This window comes from Acinonyx jubatus, chromosome E1, assembly GCF_027475565.1.
Source record: "Acinonyx jubatus isolate Ajub_Pintada_27869175 chromosome E1, VMU_Ajub_asm_v1.0, whole genome shotgun sequence".
NCBI classification, from domain to species: Eukaryota; Metazoa; Chordata; class Mammalia; order Carnivora; family Felidae; genus Acinonyx; species Acinonyx jubatus.
Genome location: NC_069397.1, coordinates 15,524,886 through 15,549,400, shown reverse-complemented (window position 1 = coordinate 15,549,400; position 24,515 = coordinate 15,524,886). Strand labels below are relative to the sequence as shown.

General features: G+C 44.4%; 1 protein-coding gene across 2 annotated transcripts in view; it reads left to right on the top strand.

Moving 5' to 3' along the window:
• The window catches only part of NXN (nucleoredoxin), a 158,218-nt gene that overhangs the window by 87,346 nt on the left and 46,357 nt on the right, over nt 1-24,515 (top strand). The window contains exon 1 of one of the 2 annotated variants that reach the window (XM_053211495.1): nt 6,901-8,172. The exons of the other annotated variant lie outside the window; for it this stretch is intronic. Coding sequence (XP_053067470.1) covers nt 7,783-8,172 — 390 coding nt within the window. The 5' untranslated portion in view covers nt 6,901-7,782. Of the gene's footprint in view, nt 1-6,900; nt 8,173-24,515 lie in introns of those variants that run through there. 2 annotated transcript variants of the gene reach the window in all.

The window sequence follows — 24,515 nt, the reverse complement described above, 5'->3', positions numbered from 1 at the left end:
CCCCCCCAGTCACCTTCGGTCTCCTATCACTGCCATTTTTTACACATTCTAGAATGTCATATAAATGGAATCATACCTATGCCTTTAACGTATGTGGGTTCATCCATTCTGTTGTATGTATCCATAGTTTGTCCTTTGATATTGCTGAGAAGTACTCCATTGGATGAACACGTCACGATTTCTGTTTTCCAGTTGTTGGAGGTGTTTCCAGCTTGGAGTGGGACAAGCGGCTATAAGCTTGGACAGTTCTTATTATGAACATATTTTATTTATTTATTTACTTACTTATTTTAAGTTTATTTTATTTTGACAGAGAGAGAGAGGGGAGGGAAGAAGGGGCAGAGAGAGAAGGAGAGAGGGAACCCCAAGCAGGCTCTGTGCTGTTAGCACAGAAGAGCCCAACGTGGGGCTCGATCTCATGAACCACAAGATCATGACCTGAGCTGAAATCAAGGGTCGGGTGCTCAACCAACTGAGCCACCCAGGTGCCCCTGAACATATTTTAAAATTTCCCTTGGGGAAGAATTGTAGGGTTATACATTTACCTCCATAACAATTCTTCAAAGTAGTTGTCCCATTTTATAGGCCCACCAGCAGTGTATGAGGATTCTGGTTCTTCCAACTCCTCACCAGTATTTAGCGTGGTGCGTGCTCTTTATTTCTGCTCTTTAGTGTGTATGAAGTGGTTTAATTTACATTTCCTTAATGATTAATGATGTTGAACGCTTTCCATTGCTTATTGGCTCTCCACCTATTTACTTCTTTGAGGTGTCTTCACATTTTTTGCCTGTTTTTTTTTTATTGGATCATTCATCTTACTGTTGATTCATGAGTTCTTTTTAAAGTTGGGGTACAAACCCTTTGTCCAATACATATTTGCACGAGCTTTTGGATTTAATACCACTTGGTCCCACCCATCTAAAAGTATTTGAGGCATTTCCAGATTCTTGCCAAGAAATTATAAGATGAAAGGGGCTTTAGTTATTATAATCATTTACTTTGGTTGTTGAAAGACAGTGTGGGGGCACTGTTGCTGGCTCTTGGTTTAGGTGAGGGAGGGATTGGGTGCTGAGCAGGGCCTGTGTAGGCCTAGGAGAGGCCCTGGATGTCAAGAAATACGTTCATCTGTAGTGCCAGAGAGAGAGTCCTTTCCGGCTGTTGAACAACCAGCATTAGAGCCTTTCCAAGAATGTATTCCTGGAGCACCTGGGTGGCTCAGTTGGTTGAGCGTCTGACACCAGCTCAGGTCATGATCTCACAGTTTGTGAGTTTGAGCCCCGCTATCAGCTTGCTGCTGGCAACACAGAGCCTGCTTCAGATCTTCTGTTCCCCTCTCTCTCTGTCCCTCCCCCACTTGTGTGCTCTCTTTCAAAAATAAAGAAAACATTAGAAAAAATTTAAAAAAAAAAAAAGAATGTATTCTTTTGTTATTTTTTTTAAACAATGGTAAATAATGGTAACTTCCAAACTTAATTTCACAGTAGAGAAAATATCAAATGAACCCTCACGTATCCACTGCCCAGCCACAGCGGTTCACAGCCAGTGGCGTTTCATCTGATCTCCATACACTAACTGTCCCCCTCTTGCCCGAGTTTCTTTTGAAGCAAATCACAGGTGTCATATCATTTCTGTCATAAATGTGTTGGAATGTATTTCTAATGGGGCACGTAGGTGGCTCTGTGCTGACAGCTCAGAGCCTGGAGCCTGCTTCGGGTTCTGTGTCTCCCTCTCTCTCTCTCTCTCTCTGCCCTTTCCTTCCTTGCTCTCTCTTTCTCTCTCTCAAAAATAAACATTAAGGAAATTTTTTTAAATAAAAAAATAAAAGATAAGGAGTCTGTAAATACACACAGATTATTACATCTTAAAAATTAATAATTTCTTAATAATATTTGTGTTTTTAAGTTGATTTGAATGACCTTTGTCTGAATTTTGATCATCACTGACAGAAGACAAGCTTATTCTCTTTTCATCCTTCTTGGCTCTTCTTAAACTTGTCTGTAAGCTCTCTGGGGTCGTGTTCTTAGGGCACATTCTCACGTTCTCAGTCTAGCTCTCTGCTTCCTCTTCACTTTTTTTTTTCTTAAAACCTTTATGTCCAGTATCATATACACACAGAAAAGTACACAAGACATAAATGTACAAGTTAATGCATTATTATAAACTGAGCTTCCATAGAACCACATCTAAATCAAGCAATAGGCCTTCATCAGACTCCAAAAGTGTTCCCTGGCGTAGCCCCCTTCTTAACCTTCCAAAGAAACCATTACCCTGACTTTTATGGCAATCACTTACTTGCCTCTCTCCAGAATTTTCAACCTAAGTGTGCTTCCCTAAACACTGTGGTTTAGTTTTGCCTGTTTGGAGCTTTACATAAATGGAATCATTTATTAATCTTAAAATGAAGTCAGGTCAGACTTCTCATTTAAGATGGCCGCTCTTGTGTCATAAGAAATCTGTCACCACCTTGGGGCATGCTAAGTTTTTTTCTTTAACCTTCTATCTTTTTTTGTAAGCTTTATTGTTCTGTCCTTTGTGTTTAGGACTCCTTTTCCCCTTTCCAACCAATTTTCAATCTCACTCTGCCCAGCAAAACATTCCACAACCATCCAGACTCTAGCTGATTGTTTTTTGTCCTAGCTTCTCACTCCCATACAGAAGCTTCCTGCTTGTTGAGAGTGTGCACTCACTGAGCAGAAGCCAGGGCTCATGCTACCTGGCGAAGAGGGAGCAGCAAGCACGGGAGACAATTTCAGACATTTGAGCCACCGGACCCTGGATTGATCAACCTCTAGAAGCTCTGACCCAGACTGTAGGATTTGTGGAGGAGGACCTCATTTTGCTTAGCCGTATCCTGTTGTCCGACCAAATGCCCTACTTGGCTTCTGGTTGGAAGTATCTGTGCTTCGCAATCAGCTTATTCTTTTGGCCTAAAGGATGCTCTGCTCCTAAATATGTGTAAAGAGTTTGACAAACACATTGTTAGCTCTACTCCCTTGGTATGGGAGGGAAATACCTTTTCCTCTTTTCTCTGCGTCACCCTCCTCTGAGTAGAGGACTTCCACTTGGAAGAGTCTGTGGCTTTTCTGGGGCTGTTCTATTTTGAGACCGATTGTTTAGATTTGATCAGAAAAATAAACACTTATTTTGAATTTTTTCCCTGACCTATCTGAGCTAGGTTCTTTTTTAACTCTACCACATGTGAATTACTGGAAATGTTCTCCTGTTGGTGAAATGGGTCATTTCCAAGATTTTTCTCTCCAGGAATAGTGTTAATGTATTAGTTTACTAAGAAAGGCTCAAACAGGCAACAAAGAAGTGCTTATTAAGACATTTTCTTCTCTGTGCCCCTAATCACAATCTTATCATAAACCTCAGCCCTGGTAGTTAATCCAAAGTTATTTAATTAAATTCTTTCATTTTACATAGGAGGAAATGAACACCCCCAACCAAAAAAAAATTTTTTTTTTTTTTTTTTTGCTCAAGGCCCTGTGTTGTTTCTAGAGACTAGGATGAGGAATTCTGCCCCAACTGAGGATAAGACCGTTTTGCCCCTCCCTTGCAAAACAATGTTTTGTTTTGTTTTTTAATCATTGTGATCTCACTTTTTTTTTTTTTTTAAAGTTCTTGAATGAACGTTTATCCTTGAATTTGGTGCATCAGAAGATTGGCTTGGAATAAAAGTGGAATTTCCATTCTTAACCAAACAAGATACAGCTCAGAGATTCTACTTGAAAGATGAATTGGTCTCAGTGTCATTCTGTTCGTCACTCTCTTCTTGGATCAAAACAGTGCTTTACCACAGTGGGCATTGTGGTTGAATTCCATACCTGTGAGAGAAGCTTCTAGAGACCTATGGCTTAAACCGCACATACTTAAGCCCGAGTTCTTTTCTTCTGACCCATCCTTTGTGCTGCCCCCTGCTGGAGGCCACAAAGAGGCAGTTGCAGGAAGCACCTCCCCTTGGTGGAAGATGTAACCTCCTGGGTAGGGACAGGCAGAGTGTAATGAACTCCAGTGGGTTCACGTGCAGTTTTCATGGCAGACATCTCCTACTCATCAGTCAACTGGTGGTGTCCTCACCTGGTTGCTGGAAGGATCTCAATTTCCACAGATCCAAAACCAAACCCATTTCCTGACTTCCACCAGTTTTGCTTCCACTTTGTGTCCTGTGTCTCCATCCCTCTCTGTCCAGCCATTCTTTCACTAATGAATTCATTCAACAAATGTTTGACCTTTTAACAGGTTCTATCTGCTTTGTAAGGTTCTGGTTAACTCCAGTCACGGCGTTATACTGGTTCATTGACCCAAGCTACAAACCTTCTCAACTCGCCTCCCCCACTCTCAGAATCTAATTAGGTCCTGCACAATTGCTCCAGTAGTGCCTTCACTAGTCTACCGACCTCCAGCCTCATCCCCTCTGCATGGCTCCCAGCAGAACTTTCTACAACCCCAGTCATTCATACATACAAGCCTTCATCACAGATGGATTGAATCCACAACTCCATGTCATGGACGTCAAGGCCTCTCACCACCAAGCCCCACCTAGCTTCCTGGTCATCTGCACATTCACCGTGGCTCTATGCTCTGCCACGTTGACCTGACCCAGAGATCCTCAGGCTTCCAGCCACTGTCACACCCTGAGCCTTTGTGCATGCTGATTCCTCCACCAGAGCTGCTCTTCCCTTCTTTATGTGGCAAGATGTGGTGCTCAAAAGTAAGCCGTATACATGTCCCTTCAGGGGTCACATTCTCCTAAAAAACCCGTCCTCTGCTCTGAGGTTATCACATGGCTCTGTACATCTCCATCATGGCGTCTACCACCTGCCTTATAGTTAGTTCTTTACTCGTCTGTTTCCCCCTCCAGACTGTGTCCCCAGTGTGCAGCCTGGGCTTTCTGTTCTGGCCTCATTTCCAGTAGTATATTTCCATGATGACATGAATGGGAGTCATACTTGTCAGCCCATGTGGCACCAGCCTCACTGTCTCCCACTGCTCCCCCAACCTCCAAAACAAACTCCAAGGCTTTATATTCCACAGGACGGGAAAATTTGCGGTTCCCCAATTGTATATGGGCTTTACTCTGCCTCTGGCTCTGTCTTGGATGCCTTATCCCATCCTTCCCATGACCTGCCTGCTAAAATCCACTTCATTCTTCAAGGAGCAGTTCAGATGTCTCTTCTTCCTCCTTCACTTGCTCTAACTTGCAACATGATTAAATAATAAAAACAGCTGATACTTTATGTGGCACTGGCAGGCTCCAAACACTGTTCTAAGCCTGTGATGACACAAAGAAAGCACTCAACCAATGATTGCTACTGTTATTTGGATTTCTCATAATAAGTTGATGATGTTCATTGTAGTGTTGATGTGTTTCTTCAAAATTATTCTTTTTCCCTTGCCATTTCTGTCTTTTGTCCCAGCTGATTTATTTACGTATCTAGAGCAGATTCTGATTCTCTCATACAGGACCCTGCAGTGGCGGCAGCTGCCTTCGTGTGTGACAAAAGGATTGTGCTGGAGTGGAGAACTCAGGCAGGAGAAGAATAGAATTCTGTTTTAGGAGTGAGTGTTGGAGATTTGAAAGAAGCTGGGAAGTGTTCATCCTCACTAGACTCCAGTCTGTTTCTTTTTCCCACCTTCCCTTTTCAGTCCTATGTAATAAATGGGCTCACCTGTTTTCCCTGGGGAAATGGTTTAAGTGAAGGCTTAAATATTTTTCCTTCATCAGCGGTGAGAAGAGCTGTTTTGTTTGTGAAAAGAGACAATTTCATACAAACTCTTTGGGTATTGTCATCATTATTGATATGAACAAAGCTTCTAGAACTTTGCTTCCCTCAGCCCTTCTACCACAGGGGCTATGGAGGTCTCAGGTGAGCAGAAGCTGAAAGTTTCCAGCAAGAGCCTGATGTTCCCCAGTGCATAATTTCAAAGGTGATAGGCTCTCTCTGTGACCTGTAGAAGTCATTGATTTGGGCTCTGTGTTAGTCTGGGTTCTCCAGAGAAACAGAACCAGTAGGTTGTGTGTGTGTTTATAAATGAAGAGATTTATTACAAAGAATGGGCTCACGGAGCTTTAGAGGCTGAGAAGTTCCAAGGTCTGCAGTTGGCAGCCTGGAGGCCCAGAAGAGCTGTATAAGTTCCAGTCTAATACCAAAAGCAGAAGACCAGTGTCCCAGCTCAAAGACTGGAAGAGGGCAGATTCTTCCTTACTCAGTCTTTTGTTCTTTTCAGGTTTTCAACCCGATTTGGATAAGGCTTCCACTGGGGAGGATACTCTGCTTTACTCTGTCTAGGGATTTACATGCAAATCTTAATCCTAAGCCACCCTCACAGATACACCCAGAATAATGTTTAACCAATATCTGGGCACACTGTGGCCCATTCAGATTGACATATAAAATTATCACAGGTGCTTGCATACTCTGTCTATCTGTCTGTCTGTCTTTTAATGTTGTAGCTCAGTGTCCAGGCCTATGGGTATATGGCAGCTTAGCTGAAAGACCAGGACTTGATCCTGGAGCTCACCATTTTGTCCCCAGTTCTTCCATATACAGCTGGTATTACTTCAGGCCTTCTTTGTTCTGTATTAGAACCATAACCCTCAACTTTTTTCATCTTCTTTTTCCTGATTTTTTTTTTTTTTGCTATAGCACACATGGTATATGAAATTCCATATATAACCCACTTCTGTAGTCATGTCCAGATTTTGACAGTTCCTTCCCCATATCCCATCGCCTAGTTTCCCAGGAAATAAAGCAAATAGCACCATAGATGCTTTGTGACTTGTTAATTAAAGCATTTTATAAGCTTGAGAGAAACTCTTGGGTGTTCATCAGTAATGCAGGGTAGCTAGATTGGGAATGGGTAAAACATGTAATTACTGGTTAGCTAGTATACTTCAACTTTTTCCACTCGGGGAAGCTTATCAAAAACAAATGCTTGTGCTGTGATTTATATTTGAAAAAGAAATGTTTTACAAACGTCCCTTTAAGTGAAATTAATAATAGATGACTTATCATCGAGTTGACTCTACTAGACTAGTCTCTAATATTAGAGCTCCTGGATGCCTGAGGGTTGTATACTCTTTGGTTAATGGTGGTTGTAAATATGCCTTCAGAATTATGGCGGTGAAGATCACCGTGTTTCAATTCAAAGCATATATCAAAGTTGTAAAAGTGTGGGTGATTCCAGAGTATTTGCTTAGAAGGAACGATGATAGGAAAAGAGTAGAGGAAATCAAAAACAATGTCATGATTTACCTATGTAGCACTTTCTCCTTTCCTTTGGACTCATTTCTCCAGGTAATTTACAGAGCTGAGTATTTGAAATGAGGAGTCTTTTCTAAGTGGGTAGAGCTAGGGAACTAATGGTTTCCACTGAAATCTACATCTACTGATTATTCTTACGTCATCTTTCCATGGTATTAAGTTTAGATGTGGCAGAAACAGTACTCAGTATTAAATGTGTGAAAGTGAACAGGGACAGAAACTTCTGCCAAAATGCCTCAAGAAGATGGTCCCATTTGCAGCTCAAAGCCGTTTTGGGTACTTTAGAGACCTCCTCTTCCCTTTGTAATCTGGGTAGGTTCGAAGCCCTTGTTGGATCAGAGCAGAGATGTGGCAGGCAGCCCCCTGGAACCTGAAGTTGCCTGCCCAGGGCTTCCTGATCAGAGAGCACGAGCGGTGCCTGGTGAGTCAGAAGCTGGGACGCTTGCAGGAGCAGCTGCCGGGGTCTGTTCCGAATGGCCTCCTCGAGGCATTTTGGCCTTTGATGTAACCTGGTATGAGTAATGATTGCCTGCCCTTTAAAGAGAAACAGATTTGTGTTGGGAAGTTAACAGATAACAAAATAGAAAAAGATGCAAGAAGAGGAACTGCTTGGTGGATGGGGCTCGCCCAGGCCTCCAGGTTTATCTGTGAGAGGGCCCGCCTTGAGAGAGAGCACTGTGCGCATGGCCATTACCTGGGCTTCTGCATGTGGGCTTCTGTGCGCTCTGAGTGTGTCACTTGTGCAGTGATTTCTGAGATGAAAGGAAAGCCTCTTTTCCTCTTTGTCCTTTATGGACTTTTCCCAGCTGTACTCATTTACTCCTGCAACCGTGTACTGGATGGCGCTAAGGCTACCGTGGGGGCTGTGGTTTCTGCTCTTGGTGCCAGTGCGAGCAGGAGACAGGTATGTGTGTGTTGGGATGGCATTGGGTACACCATTGAGGGGCTCCTCACTCTGCTGGCCGGATGAGAGTTGAGAGAGATGAGATCAGGGAGGTTTTCCAGAGATCTCACCAAGTCTTGAAGAAAGAGTAAGACTCAGATAAACGGGACAGGGAAGGGTAATTGAGATAGAGGGAATAGCATATGCAGAGGACAGAGGGAGGGGACTCCAAGGTACATATAGTTGTGAATGTTGAAGTATAAGGTCAGCAGTTGGAAAGAGTGATAGGAGCAAAAAATCTTATGTGGGAAAGTGCTGAAACTTCATCTTGAAGATGTCAGAAATGTTTTTAACATGAAATATGTGGGTTTTTTTTTTTAATATTCACTTGGATGTATTTGCAGATTTTCTATTCTGTTCTATGAGTTTCCTGTGATGTACCAAAACCCACTGTATAGAGACTTTATGATAACTTTGAATAGCCAGCAGTACAAATCCTGCATTTTTATTCTATTTTTCAGGGCTTTACTGGCTATTCTTGACTGTTTTTTTTTCTGTGAACTTTAAAACAAACCTGATGTTATTCTTTTGGGATCACTGTAACTGATCTACACTATTAACCTAGAAAGAACATATATCTCCGTGATGTTCCATGTTCTGATGAACTAACAGTATTCCTTTCTATTTTACAAGGTCATTTTTGTGTTTTTCTGTAGTTTTTTTAAATGTTTATTTATTTTAGAGAGAGCGGGCATGTGTGAGCAGGGAGGAGGAGGACAGAGAGAGGGGGGACAGAGGATCTGAAGTAGGCTCTGTGCTGACAGCAGAGAGCCCGATGCAGGGCTCAAATTCACAAATCGTGAGATCATGACCTGAGCTGAAGTCAGATGCTTAACTGACTGAGCCACCCAAGAGTCCCTTTCTGTAGTTTTCAAAAAGTTTTACTCATATAGGTCTTGTAAGAAACATGAAATGGTTTTAAACAGGTGTTTTACGATAAGCCTGTAGATGGCCAGTGGGTAGGAGATGGAGGTAAGTGGTCTCAAGAAGGGAGGCAGCGAGTCCACTGGAGATTTTGCCAGGGGTCCATCTAGGAGATGATACACAGGAAGCCCCACAAGCCTTGCCCACAACCTAAGTCACATGCCCCTGCCCCTGTGTCCCTCAAAATAGGTCAAGTTCCTGTAACTCTGAGGGTCTCTAATGACAAGACAGAGAGTCCTCATCCAGGACCTTCACTTACATTTTGACATATTCTGCATCTCCTTTGCAAGTTAATTGATTGCTCATATAGTTGTTTAAACATTTGAATCTCCCAAATGAGGCTGTCTCTCTTTCTCTCTTTTTTTTTTTTTAAATCCTTCTCTTATTAATCACAAGTTTGAGATTATCCAGAAGGCCAAATTGCTCTTCTCCCAGCCTTTGAGAAAAAGTCTTTAGTGTCTTGTAGCTACACAGTTTCACTGGACTTTTCCTTCAACAAAGCGAGACTATACTTTTGTAGCCGTGCAAGCCCTACCCTGAATATAACTTGAAGGACTGGAAAGAATTCCCTGGAGAAGCCAGAGAACTTGCTGACCAAGCTGGCATCAGTTTTCTTTCCTGTAAAATGTTTCCACTCAAATGTTCCGACTCCAGCCTGAGGCTGGCACTGGCTGAGGGTTTGCAGCACAGCAGTATTTGAATGCTGGCCTTGCCCTGACCCATGTTCAAATTATTTGTTTCACTAAGAGTATATATTTTGAGATAGCAAACTAGATTAGCTCACATCCAGAAGTTTAATTGCTAATTCGGTTAAAAAGTCTTCATTTGATAGGGTCTGGGCTGAGACTGAGAGCCTCCAAGGCTCTCCCCTTTTTTCTCTAATTATAAAAGCAGAGCTACATGTACATGGTTAAAAAATGTAAGCTGTACTAGAGGGTAAAACACAGGTGTAACTCAGTAACCACATGTCCTCCTCGAATAGGAGTAGATCCACGTACCTTTCTCTGCGTATTTATAAACACGCATATATGGATGGATAATGTCTGTCTCATTTACAGAAGAACCTTGAATTAAAAAATTAATTATGAAACTTGACACTCTTTCCCTATCAGCACTTGCTGAACTGCCTCAGTCTTTGAAATACCAGCATTATATCCCATTGAATGCGTATAGCATAATTTACGTACCCAGACCCCTATAAATGGACATTATACCTCTCCCTTTGTCTTTTGCTATTTCTTTTTTTTTTAATTTTTTTTTCAACGTTTATTTATTTTTGGGACAGAGAGAGACAGAGCATGAACGGGGGAGGGGCAGAGAGAGAGGGAGACACAGAATCGGAAACAGGCTCCAGGCTCTGAGCCATCAGCCCAGAGCCTGACGCGGGGCTCGAACTCCCGGACCGCGAGATCGTGACGTGGCTGAAGTCGGACGCTTAACCGACTGCGCCACCCAGGCGCCCCTGTCTTTTGCTATTTCAAATAATGGCTGTGATTAACATTCTTGCACACTCATGCATGCATATCTATAGAATAAATTTCTAGAACAGGAATTGCTAGGACAAAAGATACGTACATTGTTAACTTGGATGACATTGCCAAAGCCCTTCGTGTAGGGGACAGAGCTGGAGCTGCCTGATAGAAAAGGTCTAACTTTAGCTGCTTACAGCCGGCCTAAAATGCTGGCAGTTTCCTCTTCCCAGAAAATGTTGCTGCTCCCTAATACAGAGGCTGGAGGCAAACGCATTTACAAACTGTAAGGCAGCACCGGTGAGGAGCGTGAATGACATTTAGCAAGACAGATGACCTGTGGGGACCTCGGTTTTCTTGTCCGCTCCGTGTGGGCAAGATGATCTGTTTAGTCCCATGCCATGGTTTTATATAAACCCGGGGATGGTTCTAGTTCTGAGCCGTGGAAGCCGGGCCTCTGGGAAGGGCTTAAGCAGGAGATAAAATGCCAGCATCGGCCCTTCAGTTTCTAGCTCCTTTACCTTCTTCACCTCTCACAATTAACAAAGCGGGAAGGCTTCAGGGAATCTGGCCCTTCCCTGGGCGGCAGACAGGCTGAGCAGCTCCTGGGTCATCTATGTCTTCAGCAGATTTCATAACAGTTTGCTTAACTGTGCATCATCCTCTCTGCTCCTTTAATGCCAAATACATTCCTTAAGGAGGCCCTTTAATTAGAAGAACCTCAGAGTGAGGGCTGGGGTAATTATGGTTTCCGTTGCAATTAGCTTGGAAATTCTCTCCCGGTAGAAGTCTGGTAAAAAAGGGGGAAAAAAAAATCCTGAGATGCTGGACCCGAGAATTATCTAGAGAGGTAAGAAATGCAAGATGAGTTCTTCCAAAGCTTCACATTCCTCTTGGTGTAACCGATGTTTATTAGAGAAAAACAGCCCGAACACCGGAGGCAGCCATTTATATGGCAGAGCTCCATTTGTTCCTCTGTTGTATTCCCTTCGTGGAGTCGACCCCACCCCCGACCCCCTTTGAGGCTGGTGCCTTAGTCACACATTATACATGGAGCAGAGAACATGGAACAGTCCCACTTAGCGCTTTTGCACATTCAAGAACCAACAGCTTGAGGAAGAACCATCTTTAGATTCCCTGAGAAGGAAATGGATTAACATTTTCTCTCTGTACTCCCAGCCTTTCACTTTGGGAAATGTCAGACCTACAGAAAAGCTAAAGAATAAGATCATGAAAGTCCGTCGTACGCCCCACACCTAAATTTACCTGTGGTGAACATTTTGCTGCTGCTGGTGCTGCCGTGGGTCTGCGGACCTTGGTTTTAAGAACCTGTGACATAAACCTGTGGGGCACCTGGCTGGTTCAGTCGGTCAAGTGTCCAACTCCTGGTTTCAGCTCAGGTCACGATCTCATGGTTCGTGAGTTTGAGCCCTGCATTGGGCTCCTCGCTGACAGCTTGGGGCCTGCTTGGGATTCTCTCTCCCTGTCTCTCTCTGCCCCTTCCCCTGCTCTTGATCTCTCCCTAGCTCTCTCTCAAATAAACAAACCTAAAAAAAAAAAAAAAACCTTTGGGGCATTTGGCTGGCTCAGTCAGTAGAGTATCCAACTCTGGATTTCAGGGTCATGAGTTCAAGCCCCACTTGGATGTAGAGCTTACTTATGAACCTGTGATATAAATCTGTACAGATATATGAGTGGTGGGTATTTTTCCCCCAAACTATCTGAAAGTAGATTGTGTACATCATGATACTCCAAACATTTCAGTTATGTATCTCCTAAGAACAAGGATATTCTCTTCATAACAACAGTCTCATTATCATATCCAAAAAAATTTAACAGGAGTATATGATACATGATAGATCAGTTGTCTTCTAGAATTTTTCAGTCTGAATTTGTGCAATTGTTACCTCATGATTAGATTCAAGTCAGACATTGTTTTTTAAGTTTATTTATTTATTTTGAGAGAGAGAGAGAGAGAGAGAGAATGAATGAATATCCCAAGCAGGCTCCACAATGTTAGCATGGAGCCCAATACGAGACTTGAACTCACCAACTGCAAGATCATGACCTGAGCTCAAACCAAGAGTTGGATGCTTAACTGACTGAGCCACCTAGATGCCTCTCAAGCATTTTTGTCAACAGTCAGAGGTGATGGATACTTCCTATTGTATTTCACCAGGAGACGTGTCGTGGTTTTGTCCTGTTGTTAGTATATTAGTCCATTTGGGCGCCTATGACAAAAATACCATAGACTGGATGGCTTAAACAACAAAGCTTTATTTCTCACAGTTCTGGAGGCCGAGAAGTCCCAGATCAAAGCGCTGGCGGGTCCTGTATCCGGTGAGACTCATGTCCTGGCTCATAGATGGCCTTGCTCTCGCTTCGTCCTCATGTGGCCAGAAGAAGCAAGTGAACTCTCTGGAGCCTCTTTTATAAGGGCATTGATCCCATTCATGAAGTCTCCACCTTTGTGACCGAATCACCCCACAAAGGCCCCCACCTCCTAGTACGATCATGTTGGAGGTTAAGATTTCAACATCTATGAATTTGGAGAGCTAGAAACACTCAGTCTGTAGCCACTGGTGATGCTGAGTTTAAACACTTGGTTAAAGTAAGGCCTGCCAGATCTCTCTGTCTGGTAAAGGCATTTTCTCACTCATAATTAGCAATAAATGCTATGATACTTTAGGACCATAGGAATATTCTGTCCCCACTAACTTGTTACCCAGTGGCTTTAGCATCTGTTGATACATTGATGGTCCTTGCCTACATTTTATGTTGGTCATTGCAGAATGATCTTTGCATTCTGACATGCCCACGTTTATTAGCTTGCAGTCTTTTATAAAGAAGAGACCTTTGTGCCGCACCCCCTCCCCTTTTAGGATCACTTCAGACTCATGGATTTTTAAAGAGTTCAATTAATCTATTAACTTTGTTATTCCTTTTAATGCTCTAATCATCCCAAACCTAATAAATGGGAACCTTTTCAAGATGTCTCTCAGATCCTTTTAACATGTCCCCAACGTTCTTTAAGTGTTTCCTTGCTGTGCTGGCATACAGAAAGGCACTCAGGTTCGACATGGGCTTTTCTTGCCCCAGTCTTATAATCAGCTGTTTCTCTAAGAAACCCTGCTCCCTGTTGCTAGAGAAATGGTATTTAGAAACCAAGGTGTGTGGGGTGCCTGGGTGGCTCAGTCAGTTAAGCATCCACAACTTCAGCTTAGGTCATGATCTCGCAGTTCATGAGTTTGAGCCCCATGTCTGGCTCTGTGTTGACAGCCCAGAGCCTGGAAACTGCTTTGGATTCTGTGTCTCTGTATCTCTTTGCCCCTCCCCCACTCGTGCTCTGTCTCTCTCAAAAATAGATAAACATTAAAAAGAGGAAAAAAAAAAAAAGAAACCAAGGTGTGGGCATCACGTATGCCCACTGCTAGGTGAGTCCCTTCTTCCAGACACTTCGAGTAGATACAACTAAGAAATTCACATGTTTCTTAAAATCTTGAGCTTATAGTGATATGTTCGATTCAGAACCAGCATCACAGGGCACTCCCTGACTTTCTCATTGCATATTTGCATCCCTCTTGTCCCACAGTGAGAACCTTGTCTGCAACTTTATAACACTGATAGGACCAACAATAAACCTACTAAGTAAAATTCAAGGTTTCTCTTCTTTTTTTCTTTTTTTGACTATATCCAGGTAAGTGAACAGAGAACTATATCCAGAAGTCACTTGGAATGACTTCGCTTTTTTTTTAACCACCATGCTTTTTTTTTTAAGTTTATTCATTTTTTAAAAAAATTTTTAAAATGCTTATTTATTTTTTTGAGACAGAAAGAGACAGAGCATGAACGGGGGAGGGTCAGAGAGAGAGAGAGAGAAAGAGAGAGAGAATCCGAAGCAGGCTCCAGGCTCTGAGCTGTCAGCACAGAGCCCGACGCGGGGCTCGAACTCATGGACCGTGAGATCATGACCTGAGCCGAAGTCGGACACTTAACCGACTGAGCCACCCAGGCGCCCCAAGTTTATTCATTTTTGAGAGAGAGAGACAGAATGTGAGCAGGGGAGGGGCAGAGAGCGAGAGGGAGACACAGAAACTAAAGTAAGTTCCAGGCTCTGAGCTGTCAGCACAGAGCCCGATGCGGGCTCAAACTCACAAACTGCGAGATCATGACCTGAGCTGAAGTCGGCCGCTTAACCGACTGAGCCACCCAGGCGCCCCTCTCATGCTTTTTCTTTGATTGTATTCTTCTGGCTCATAAAAAATATTTACGTGGTCCAAACGTTACCTTCTGATTTATTCTTTCTGTCCTCCTGATTGCAAAACTGTACCTGTAGCTCTTCTTCACGCACCCCCCAGGAGTGGGGGAGGGGGGTGCTGGTTCTCAGGGTCGTCCGTAACCAGAGGAGACCGATTCGGGACAGTGAAGTGTGGTGGTCCTCATCTCCCCCCGCTCTGCTCATTTGCTTAGTTTTGTCTATTGCTTTGGTAATTGGTGTGAAAGGGCACAGCACTCTGTGGGAAGATAATTAACGGGTGATGGGGAGGACCTGAGGTACAGGCCTTTTAGATCGAATGAAGATGTCTGAGCTTGCTTTTGACAGTCTGTTTACTGGCCTTTGACAGAAGTGGGTCTGACGCTGGTACCCCCAGAGCAGATCTGGGATCTGTGAAACAGATTTTCACTAAGCAGATAAGTTGCTTCTCTGGCGGACTTTTGAGCACAGCTGTTGTTTTGTACTGGAGTCATTCGGGTTTCCCTTTCCTTTTCAGGCCATAGTATCTAGTTTTAATCCCCTCCTGCATCAGAGTTGCAGGGAACACATTTTTTCTGTAGAATAAACATCTTGGGGAAGTTAACTTTTCACATTTGTTGTTGTTCTTCACTTGACGTTAAGGAGCTTTTTATAAGCAATTAAAACTAAGAGAAAACCCAAACCAAAAATTCCCCTAAACTCCAAATGACCTCAGTAGGAATCTCTTGCAGTATTTCTGGTCTTAACTCCTTTGGTGAGTTGAGGGAGTGACTCTTTATCTCACTCTATTCGACAGCTTTCTACTGCTGGTAAATGTGGATAAACCCGTCTAATAGATTCCATTAAACATGGTTGTGGGGGTCAGACTGAGAAGAGTTAATCATAAAACTATAGCTGAACAGGAAGTTGGTTCTGAAAGTATTTCCTGGAATGGTTTGGTCTTTTTCTTGAGTGGTGAATGTTCTTGGTAATGAAACTCTCCCAGACTGTGAGGATGGGATGGCCTTTGAACTGGATCCTGCCAATATTAAATAATTTTGTCAGTTCTTCCTTGGAGGATGAAGCCTGATTTGATTATGTCAGGGTGCTCAGAACAAATAAGCTCTGAAAATTGACCACTGCCTGCTCTCAGCTAGATACAGGTTAAAAAGAGAAACGTGAGGTTTTCACTCGTATTTTCCGTATCTCGGTCATTCCAGTACCACCTTTGTGGTTTAGCCACGTCAGAATACCAGCTGTATTACCATTCATTTAATATTTTCCTTTAAATAAGCTCACTTTTAAGCTTTTTACTTATACTGCTGTTAAAAAAGGAGATGAGCAGGTGCTAGAGAAATGTTAGTCACTTATTAACATCAAACTAAGACTTTTCCCCTAAAGTAATTGGGAGGACTGGAAGAAAATTGAAAAAGGAATAATGTTTGATTGCTATATGATTCAGTATTATTTAGTGGGGAATACTTCTGCCACCTGAAGAGTGACCTCCATCAGGTATGGATAAGGGATTCCACTTAGGGAAACATTGCCCGGTGACAGATTTTGACTGCCCTGGTGGTATTTGGGATGGTGAGAACCACTAATACAGATAGCTTTTATGTTCAAGTTTTTAGAATGTCCTTGAAAAGTAGGGGTTTCGTAGTAGTTGGCATAGATCTAAAAAACCCCTTATATCAGGGGCACCTGGGTGGCTCGGTCGGTTAAGCATCCAACTCTTAATCTCGGTTCAGGTCATGATCTCTTGATTTGTGGGATTGACACAAATCCACGCTGACAGCACAGAATCTCTGGGATTCTCTCTCTCTCCCTCTCTCTCTTCCCCTCAAATAAATAAACTTAAAAAAAAAAACAACAACCCTTATTTCAAATCAAGGCACTAGTGCTTCCTTTAGAAACAGAATATAGGCATACATATTCCAGTCCATGTTCAGAAAAGGAAGCATAAAATGTGGCAAGACAAAATAAGGTTCAAGGAATAAGATACATAAAACAGAAAATAAAAATAAGGAGAGGACAAAGTAGCATTTACAGTGAGACCAAGAATATGCGTCATGGTGATGTGTACAGCCTGCTCCATGGGAACGTGAAGGTTTACATATCCTGACAGCTAGTGTCACCTTGGTAAAGAAAGCCCTCGACAAATCCCTTACAGACTCTACCTAGCTTTGATCCTGGTTCCTGGTGAACTCGGTGTGATGGTAACCGAAGGAAGCAACTTGTCACTGGGGATTGGTGCTTCATTTACCAATCAACAAAAAGTTGGAAAGTGTCTACCAAAAACAATAACTTTGGCTTTTGGTGGTGTTGAGCCCTTTTGGCAACAATTAGCGAAATCAGTTGTCTATTTGAGGCGGCCAGCTTGCACCGTAGGTTGGGAAAGAAGGCCTGTCTGTACTTTTTGTTCTAGAGGGGCGTGTGCCCAGCTCATCCAAAAGTAGCATCACTTATTAGATCATTAGAAACAGGGGTGCCTGGGTGGCTCAGTCAGTTACAGCTTCAGCTCAGGTCATGATCTCACAGTTCATGAGTTCAAGCCCCGCGTCGGGCTCTGTGCTGACAGTTCAGAGCCTGGAGACTGCTTTGGATTCTGTGTCTCCCTCTCTTTCTGCCCCTCCCCTACTCACACTCTCTCTGTCTCTCAAAAATAAATAAACGTAATAAAAAAGAAACAAGTTACAAAGAAGAGAGGCTAGAATGGAAATCTGTTCTGATCTGTTTGAAACCACTCCCTCAGGAGAACATTTCTGATTATGACTCATGAATGGTAACGGTGCAGACTCTGAATGAGCCTCAGTAGCCCAGGGTTGAGTTCATGACCCGCTCCTATCTGAAGAAGCAGAAGTCCATCAGAGCCACAGATATTCTGATGCTTTTGATGGATTTCTCTACCGAGTGGAGAAATGTGTAACAGGGGTGTGAGGTGACCTGCCCCTCATATCAAACACTGGCTTGAGAAATCCCGACTTACTAAGCAAATAGCTAAGCTGTACTCTCTGTCACCTCTTTACCCAGGGATGGGTGTGTCTCACCAGTAAGTCCCATTTTACTGTGGATGATGCGGCTGGGCCTTGCAGGCTGATTAGCTGGAGTGAACTTAGCCATCCAGCTGCAGGGCAGGGACAGCCCTGGAAATTGTGGAGCTTCTAGTCAGAGGCAAGTACTTAGCAAGACTAATGGAGCCGTATTTTAAGACCTGGTGGGTTCCCAGCCTAGAGTACGCCCGCCCCGCAATGACTTAAGATTCCCTTCCACGCAGTGCTTCCGGTCAGAATTCTGGAGGCAAGGACTTTAGTGAGAAAGCCAACCTGAGGGGGTTTAATGTTTGTTTTGTGCTCGCCAAAGCCTTGACTTTAGAATGTCCATCTCCTCTTACTTCGGGTTTTAGGCCATTTCTTTCTTCAGCCGTTATTGCAAAGAATTTTGGCAGATGCGGGGCTAGATTAGACCCCCTTATCTCCATCTGCCCTCAGGGACTGCTGTGGGGCTGCCTGTCTCAGATGACAGGAATCATTTTCTGCTGGTTTCGATTGAGTTCTCTGGCACACTGGATTTGATTTGTTGTAGCACATACATTTCCCCAGCCAAGGTACACAGAGTCTTTAGACTTAGAGGCTTGTTTTATGATTTTTTCCCCCTAAACTTAATTTATTCTACATATCCCATGGCAGAGCTAAACATTTGTGGGTGTTTGGCTGCCAGAACTGGTGGGAGATCAGATGGGGCCGTGTCTATACTCGTTGAAGGATGGGAGGATTGCTTCCTTCTGGGACATATTTTCAGAGAGCATTGGACTAATTCAAACAAAACTTTTCAACAGACTCACTCATGAATAGAACTTGTGGGATAAATTGATCTTAGCGTAGCAAGTCAAGTTCTTACTAGCTTTAAAAATGCTATTTTGGACTCTGGGTAGAAAGTGATCCCTTCCCTCACCTGGCATGCAACCCTGGGCATAGCTCTCCTGGATCTCCTTAGGGCACAGTGGGACCCAGGAGATTCAAGGGCTGAAATGAGCCGGGGAGGGGGACAAGGGAGGGGGTCTGTCAAGGCTTTTAACCTCTCCTATGTGAGTATATGTACAGTTCTAACATTTTAACACTCCACTCAGGTGAGCACATGGAATCAGTTAAAAACCCATTCAACTAAAAAATACAACAACAATTAAGGTGCTGATTCCTGGCTGATTCATTTCATCAGCAAATATTTTTATTGTGTGCCGACTTTGTGCCTGGCACTGTGCCGGCCACTGGGCACAGTATCAGCCCTGTCCTGTGCAGGCCGTTGAGGACGACAGACATTATTTTGACAAGTCACACATATAATGAAAGTTGTTATCAGTGCTGTGAAGGAAGAACATTAGGACTTGGATGTATAGTGGGGGACCTGGTCTAGACGGGGGTGGGGGGGGTGGTGAGGAGGGGAGTAGGCAGAGATGGCTCTCCTGAAGAAGACATTTGATCCGAGATCTCCAGGATGAGTAAGAAATACCGGCTGGTGGGGGTGGGGGGAGCGCCTGGGTTAAGTATCTGACTTCGGCTCAGGTCATGATCTCACAATTCGTGAGTTTGAGCCCCACGTCGGGCTCTGAGCTGATAGCACAGAGCCTGCTTAGGATTCTCTCTGTTTCCCTCTGTCTCTCAAAAAAATAAATAAACTTAGGAAGGAAGGGAGAAAGGAAAGAAGGAAGGAAGGGAGAAAGGAAAGAAGGAAGGAAGGAAAGAAGGAAGGAGGAAGGAAGGAAGGAAGGAAGGAAAGAAAGAAGGAAGGAGGAAGGAAGGAAAGAAAGAAAAGAAAAGGAAAGAAAGAAATAAAAGAAAAGAAAGAAAGAAAGATATATATATACACATACATATGTATGTGTGTGTGTATATATATATATCCGGGGGAAGGAGAAAACAGTTGGGGCAGAGAGACATATGTAAGAAAGAGCAGACAGGCCTCGAACTTCAGTGGGTGTAAAAATTGTCTGGCAACTTTCTTAAAATTTATGTTTTTGCATGTCACCCTCAGAGGGTTAGAGTCAGTGGGTCAACAGTGGGGCCCAGAAATCTCTTATCACCCCAGGGGATTCTGATGCAGGTCTTTCTGGGGAAATGCTGCCTTAAACATGGTTGGTGAAACTCTTCAATTTGCAATTTTTATGTGACACAACTCCAGGCCTCCTTTGTAAAGGTGGAGACAGTTAGGTTTGGCATAAATGTAACTCAACTGCTCAGGAGACCTTGCCAACTTCCTGATCATGGTGAGTGTTATAAGTTTCCTTGATGGAGACACCACTTCTGTGGCCGAAGTGGGTTTTCCCTGATGGAGCTTGTGGGGAGGAAGTCATCGCGATGCCTCAGTGACCAGTGAGACTGAGCCAGCAGGGTTTCCTCCTTGGTGAAGAGCTTTCTGGAGGCAGTGGGGCCACAGCCAGCATGTAGGGGTGAGCTGGGCCCCCCTAGGTTCTCACCCCCTCTTCTCACCACTGCTTCCACTGGCACAGGACCTAAAGGAGTTTAAGGTGGCAGGACTGTTACTGGGATCGGAGCCATTGATCAAACTACATCATGCTTTTTCCATCCTCTATTTCAAATTGCTGGTTCTATCAGGAGACAGTCTGGATGCACACCCCCTCTTTAACCCTCTGGAACCCTTGCTAACCTCCTTTCCAATAGAGAAAGCAGACCTCAGAGCCCTCTGCAGGCACCAGGGGCTGGATCAAGTTTAATAATTGTTTGGGTTTTGTTCTTTTTATTTTGACACATACCTTCTATTTGGTGATACTGGTTTTCTACTTATAATAGCAATATAAAACTTCCTCTCAAGATAAATTTGTGTTTTGTTTGTTTTTTAAAGTCTATTTAGGGGCGCCTGGGTGGCTCAGTCGGTTAAGCATCCGACTCTTGATTTCGGCTCAGGTCATGATCTCGTACGCGGTTTGTGAGTTCGAGCCCGGTGTGGGGCTCTGAGTTGATAGCACAGAGACTGCTTGGGATTCTCTCTCTCTCCCTCTCTCTCTGCCCCTCACCCACTCAATCTCTCTCTCTCTCTCAAAATAAACAAACTTAAAAAAAATAAAATCTTTTTTAAAGAGTCTATTTAAAACAAATAAGAGTTAGGGGCACACATTGTCAGTGATATATGTGAACAACTGGGTTGGGGAAATCTGCACACTGGAAGGAGCCATCTGGATTTTCTAGGTCAGTCAATCTTCATAGCAACTCTGTGAGACAAGAATGGTCATTTCCCCTAGTTTACAGCGGAGACATCTTTCTCACACAAGTGAAGCGATTTGGACAGCCTGGCCCACTTCACCGCTCTGCTCTCTCAGCCTGCTCTCCACTGTAACTGGGGGACACAGTGACCCCTGGGTCACTTCGGTGACCCCTCACCTTTCCTGCTTGCTCTGCCTCGTGCTTTCCGAGCATTTTCCCTTTCTGTCTGTGGCCCGGAGCTGCTCTCAGAGGGGCAGGCAGGGCTTCCTCCTACCCTTTGTCCTGGCCTCCGTCATTTCAGCCTGCAGAACTTGGGGTCTTCATTGTTGTGTCACCAAGGACAGAGCTCAGGGGCACTGGAATCCACTTGTTTGCTTTTGGACACACATGATTCTATGGGTGGTCTGGAGCCCAGTTTGAAGCTTGTTGACATCTAACAGTTCGGTTCTGGAAGAGGTTGACAGAAGATTACTGAGCTCTTGAAAACGGTCAGTGTGTCCCAGAAAGTCCGTGCTTCTTCTGGAGAATCACTTTGTGTGTGGTTTCTATTCAGAAGACCTCAGCAGCTTAAGTTTCCTAAGCAAGTGATTAGTGGCATATTCAAGGTCTGATTCACTGGGACATTTCTGTTCTGGAGGAGAAAGCCAGTCTGGTTGCAACCTCAGAAACTTTACACTTTCTGCCCCTTTGGGTTCTGTGGCACCAGTGGCTTCTAGGATCAGCCTGAAGGAAAGGTGCTGGTGCACCTAGGCTGGGAGCATCCTCCGAGGGCAGCACCTCACCAAGTGGTCTTGGAAACAAAAAGTTGGTGGCGACTGGCCATGTCTGCTTCTGAATGTCATGAATGATGTTAGACCTTGGGAATGTGCTGTAAAGGACATTGGGTTTCGTAAAAGTGGCCGTTCGTCTTGTCTGTAGAAACCTCAGACTTTCTTCCCCTCGACTCAGCTCAGGGCAGCATCTTCTGGAGGCAAAGAGAATGTAAAACCTTTCTGGAGGGAGAGCCACCCCTTTACCGGGGAACTCAATGCAGGGTGGCGAGGGGGCAAGTTTGACCCACAAGTTGGAGAGGCAGGCTGCTTTTTCTCACGTCCACATAGAGTATTTTAGGCTCACGTTGGAGAAGTGAGGGCTTATTGTCAGGGCTGCTGGCTGGCAGAGAGCAAAGAGACACCTTTACAGTGCAGACAACTTTCTCACACAAGTGAAGCGACTTGGACAGCCTGGCCAATTTGCTCTGTCACCTGAGGGGAGTCCTCTTGCTCCCGTCTCTGCATCCGTCGCCCTGAGTTTCCTCCTCAGGGTCCCAGGTTCCCGTGGGGACAGAAGAAGGATATATGAGAAAGGGATTTGGAAGGCTTCAGGGCATAACGCAGTTTTGCTTTCGAAGCAGTGAGGATTTCATGGTGCACGCGGGCCTTCCATGCACACATATCCACACATCTGGCTCAGTTAGGGGTTGTTTACGAGGACCAGAAATGCACTCAAGCTGGCATGAGCAGATTGGGTTAGGCTCTCAGAATACAGTTGTTAATCACACGGGCATCCAGATTCAGGAAATCGAGTTCAGCTGGGACACAGAGGACCAGAGCGGGATTCAGAATCCAGCCCTCTCGCCCTCCTCCTCGGGGGCTGCAGTTTCTCATTTGTGTCTCTGTTCTCTGCCATCTGTCTTCCTGACCACCCCGTCTCTGTCAGCTTTGTTTCTCTCTGCTTGTCGCTGGTCCCGCAAGGCTACTCCTGCCTCCGCTTCGCCTCCACCGCCGTCTCCTCGGTGCTTCTCCACCTTTTCCGCATCCCTGCCACACTTAGAAAACGCTCATTGTTTGTCCCCTGGGATGAAGGCACAGGCAGCTTGCCCCCCGAGGCCAAGGACTAATGGAGGGTGTGGGGACTCCAGGTGTCCCAAGGGCTGAGAGGATCAATAAGGCGCCTGCCTCTAACCTGTTTGTTGCACATTGGTTGGGAAGCTCTGACCTTACTGAATCTGTCTTTGTAGCCAACTTCTAAATTCCCAGGAGAGCGTATGATTGGCCTCAGATCAGATGCTCATACCTGCTGCAGTCACCTGTGGCCCGAGTTTGGTGCCCATGAAACAAACATGTCCCACTGTGGGGGTTGGGGATGTGAGGCAAGGACCAGCATCCCAGTGGAGTGTCCAAATAGCAAGCAGGTTCAGATACTTAACAGGCCGCTTTCCTCCCTCGAAGGCAAGGACCTTTGTCCTTAATCTCTATACCCCCACACCATCTGGCACAAATATTGCTAGGTTTTAATGCTCAGTAAATGTCTCTTGATGAGTAACTGGCTAGCCGTATGCGTGGTGTAGGTCTGAAGTTGCGCTAAGCACCTTATCTATCTAGAAAACACTGTCATCTCCCCCACCCTCCGTGTCCTGTACTTGGACGCTGCTTCACCCCATTTCTCTAGCACTTATAGCAACTGGGGACATTCAGGCCGTTTCTCCTTTCTTGTTACCATCTGAAGTCTCAAACTGAGAGTAGTTAACCAGCGAGGCAGGCCGCCTGTGTTTCTTCTCAGTATGAAGCATTTGGAACCAATTGTGCGGTGGCCCCTTTGAGTTAGCTGTTTAGAAGTAAAACAACACACACTAATACTTCATTGTAAAAATGCCTTTCCGGCCAATATCTTGGACTTTTGTGTGTCTATGGAAACGCCCATCTAAATTTCCTGCTTGATTTTTTTTTCTTCGCAGCCAGGCATTAACCTGGCAAATACTACTACCCTTTTTTTTTTTTTTTTTAAATTCTGCTGGTGTGAAGCAAGTGGCAGAAGTTACCTTTTGGAGATCAGAGATCAGCACTCAGTAATTGGACATGAACCGTTGGCGGTTGACGTCCTATTGCGTGTGACAAGACAGCAGAGAACCTCTGCTTAATTAATAGTTCCATCTTAGACCCTTCCCTCACCCTGTTTTATAACAGCTTTATTTAGCAGAGAGATGTGAATCGAGGTTTCTTTGTAAGAGTCCGGGAATATAATACTTTGTTCTGTGTTTACTCCCATATTTACTTCTATATAGGGTACGTAGCTCCTTTTCTCCTTATTCTACATGAATCACTTGGATGCATAAATTCAAGGACATTTGTTTGCGGCTCTCCTACATCTGTCTTGAATTTCATCTTTTCCACCCTGTCTTCTACTTTCCAAACAATTTACCTCCCTCTTTCTCTCTCCCTGCTGTTATTTATTTCACCATGGACCCTTTCATTTCAAGAGTTGGCAGAGGGGACCAGTGCAAGCCACAGTCCATTTCTATATAAAGGCGCTTAGGAGCATGGTGATCACAGCTTCTTAGTATAGGACATGACTCCCCTCACTCGGGACACAGCTGGTCCATAGCAGTGTGGCCGAGGCTGGTCGGCCACGGAGCCGCGGAGGAGCGTGCCGGGTTCCCAGTGAGGTAATGTCGTTCTCGTCATGGACCAATCCGGTCCAATT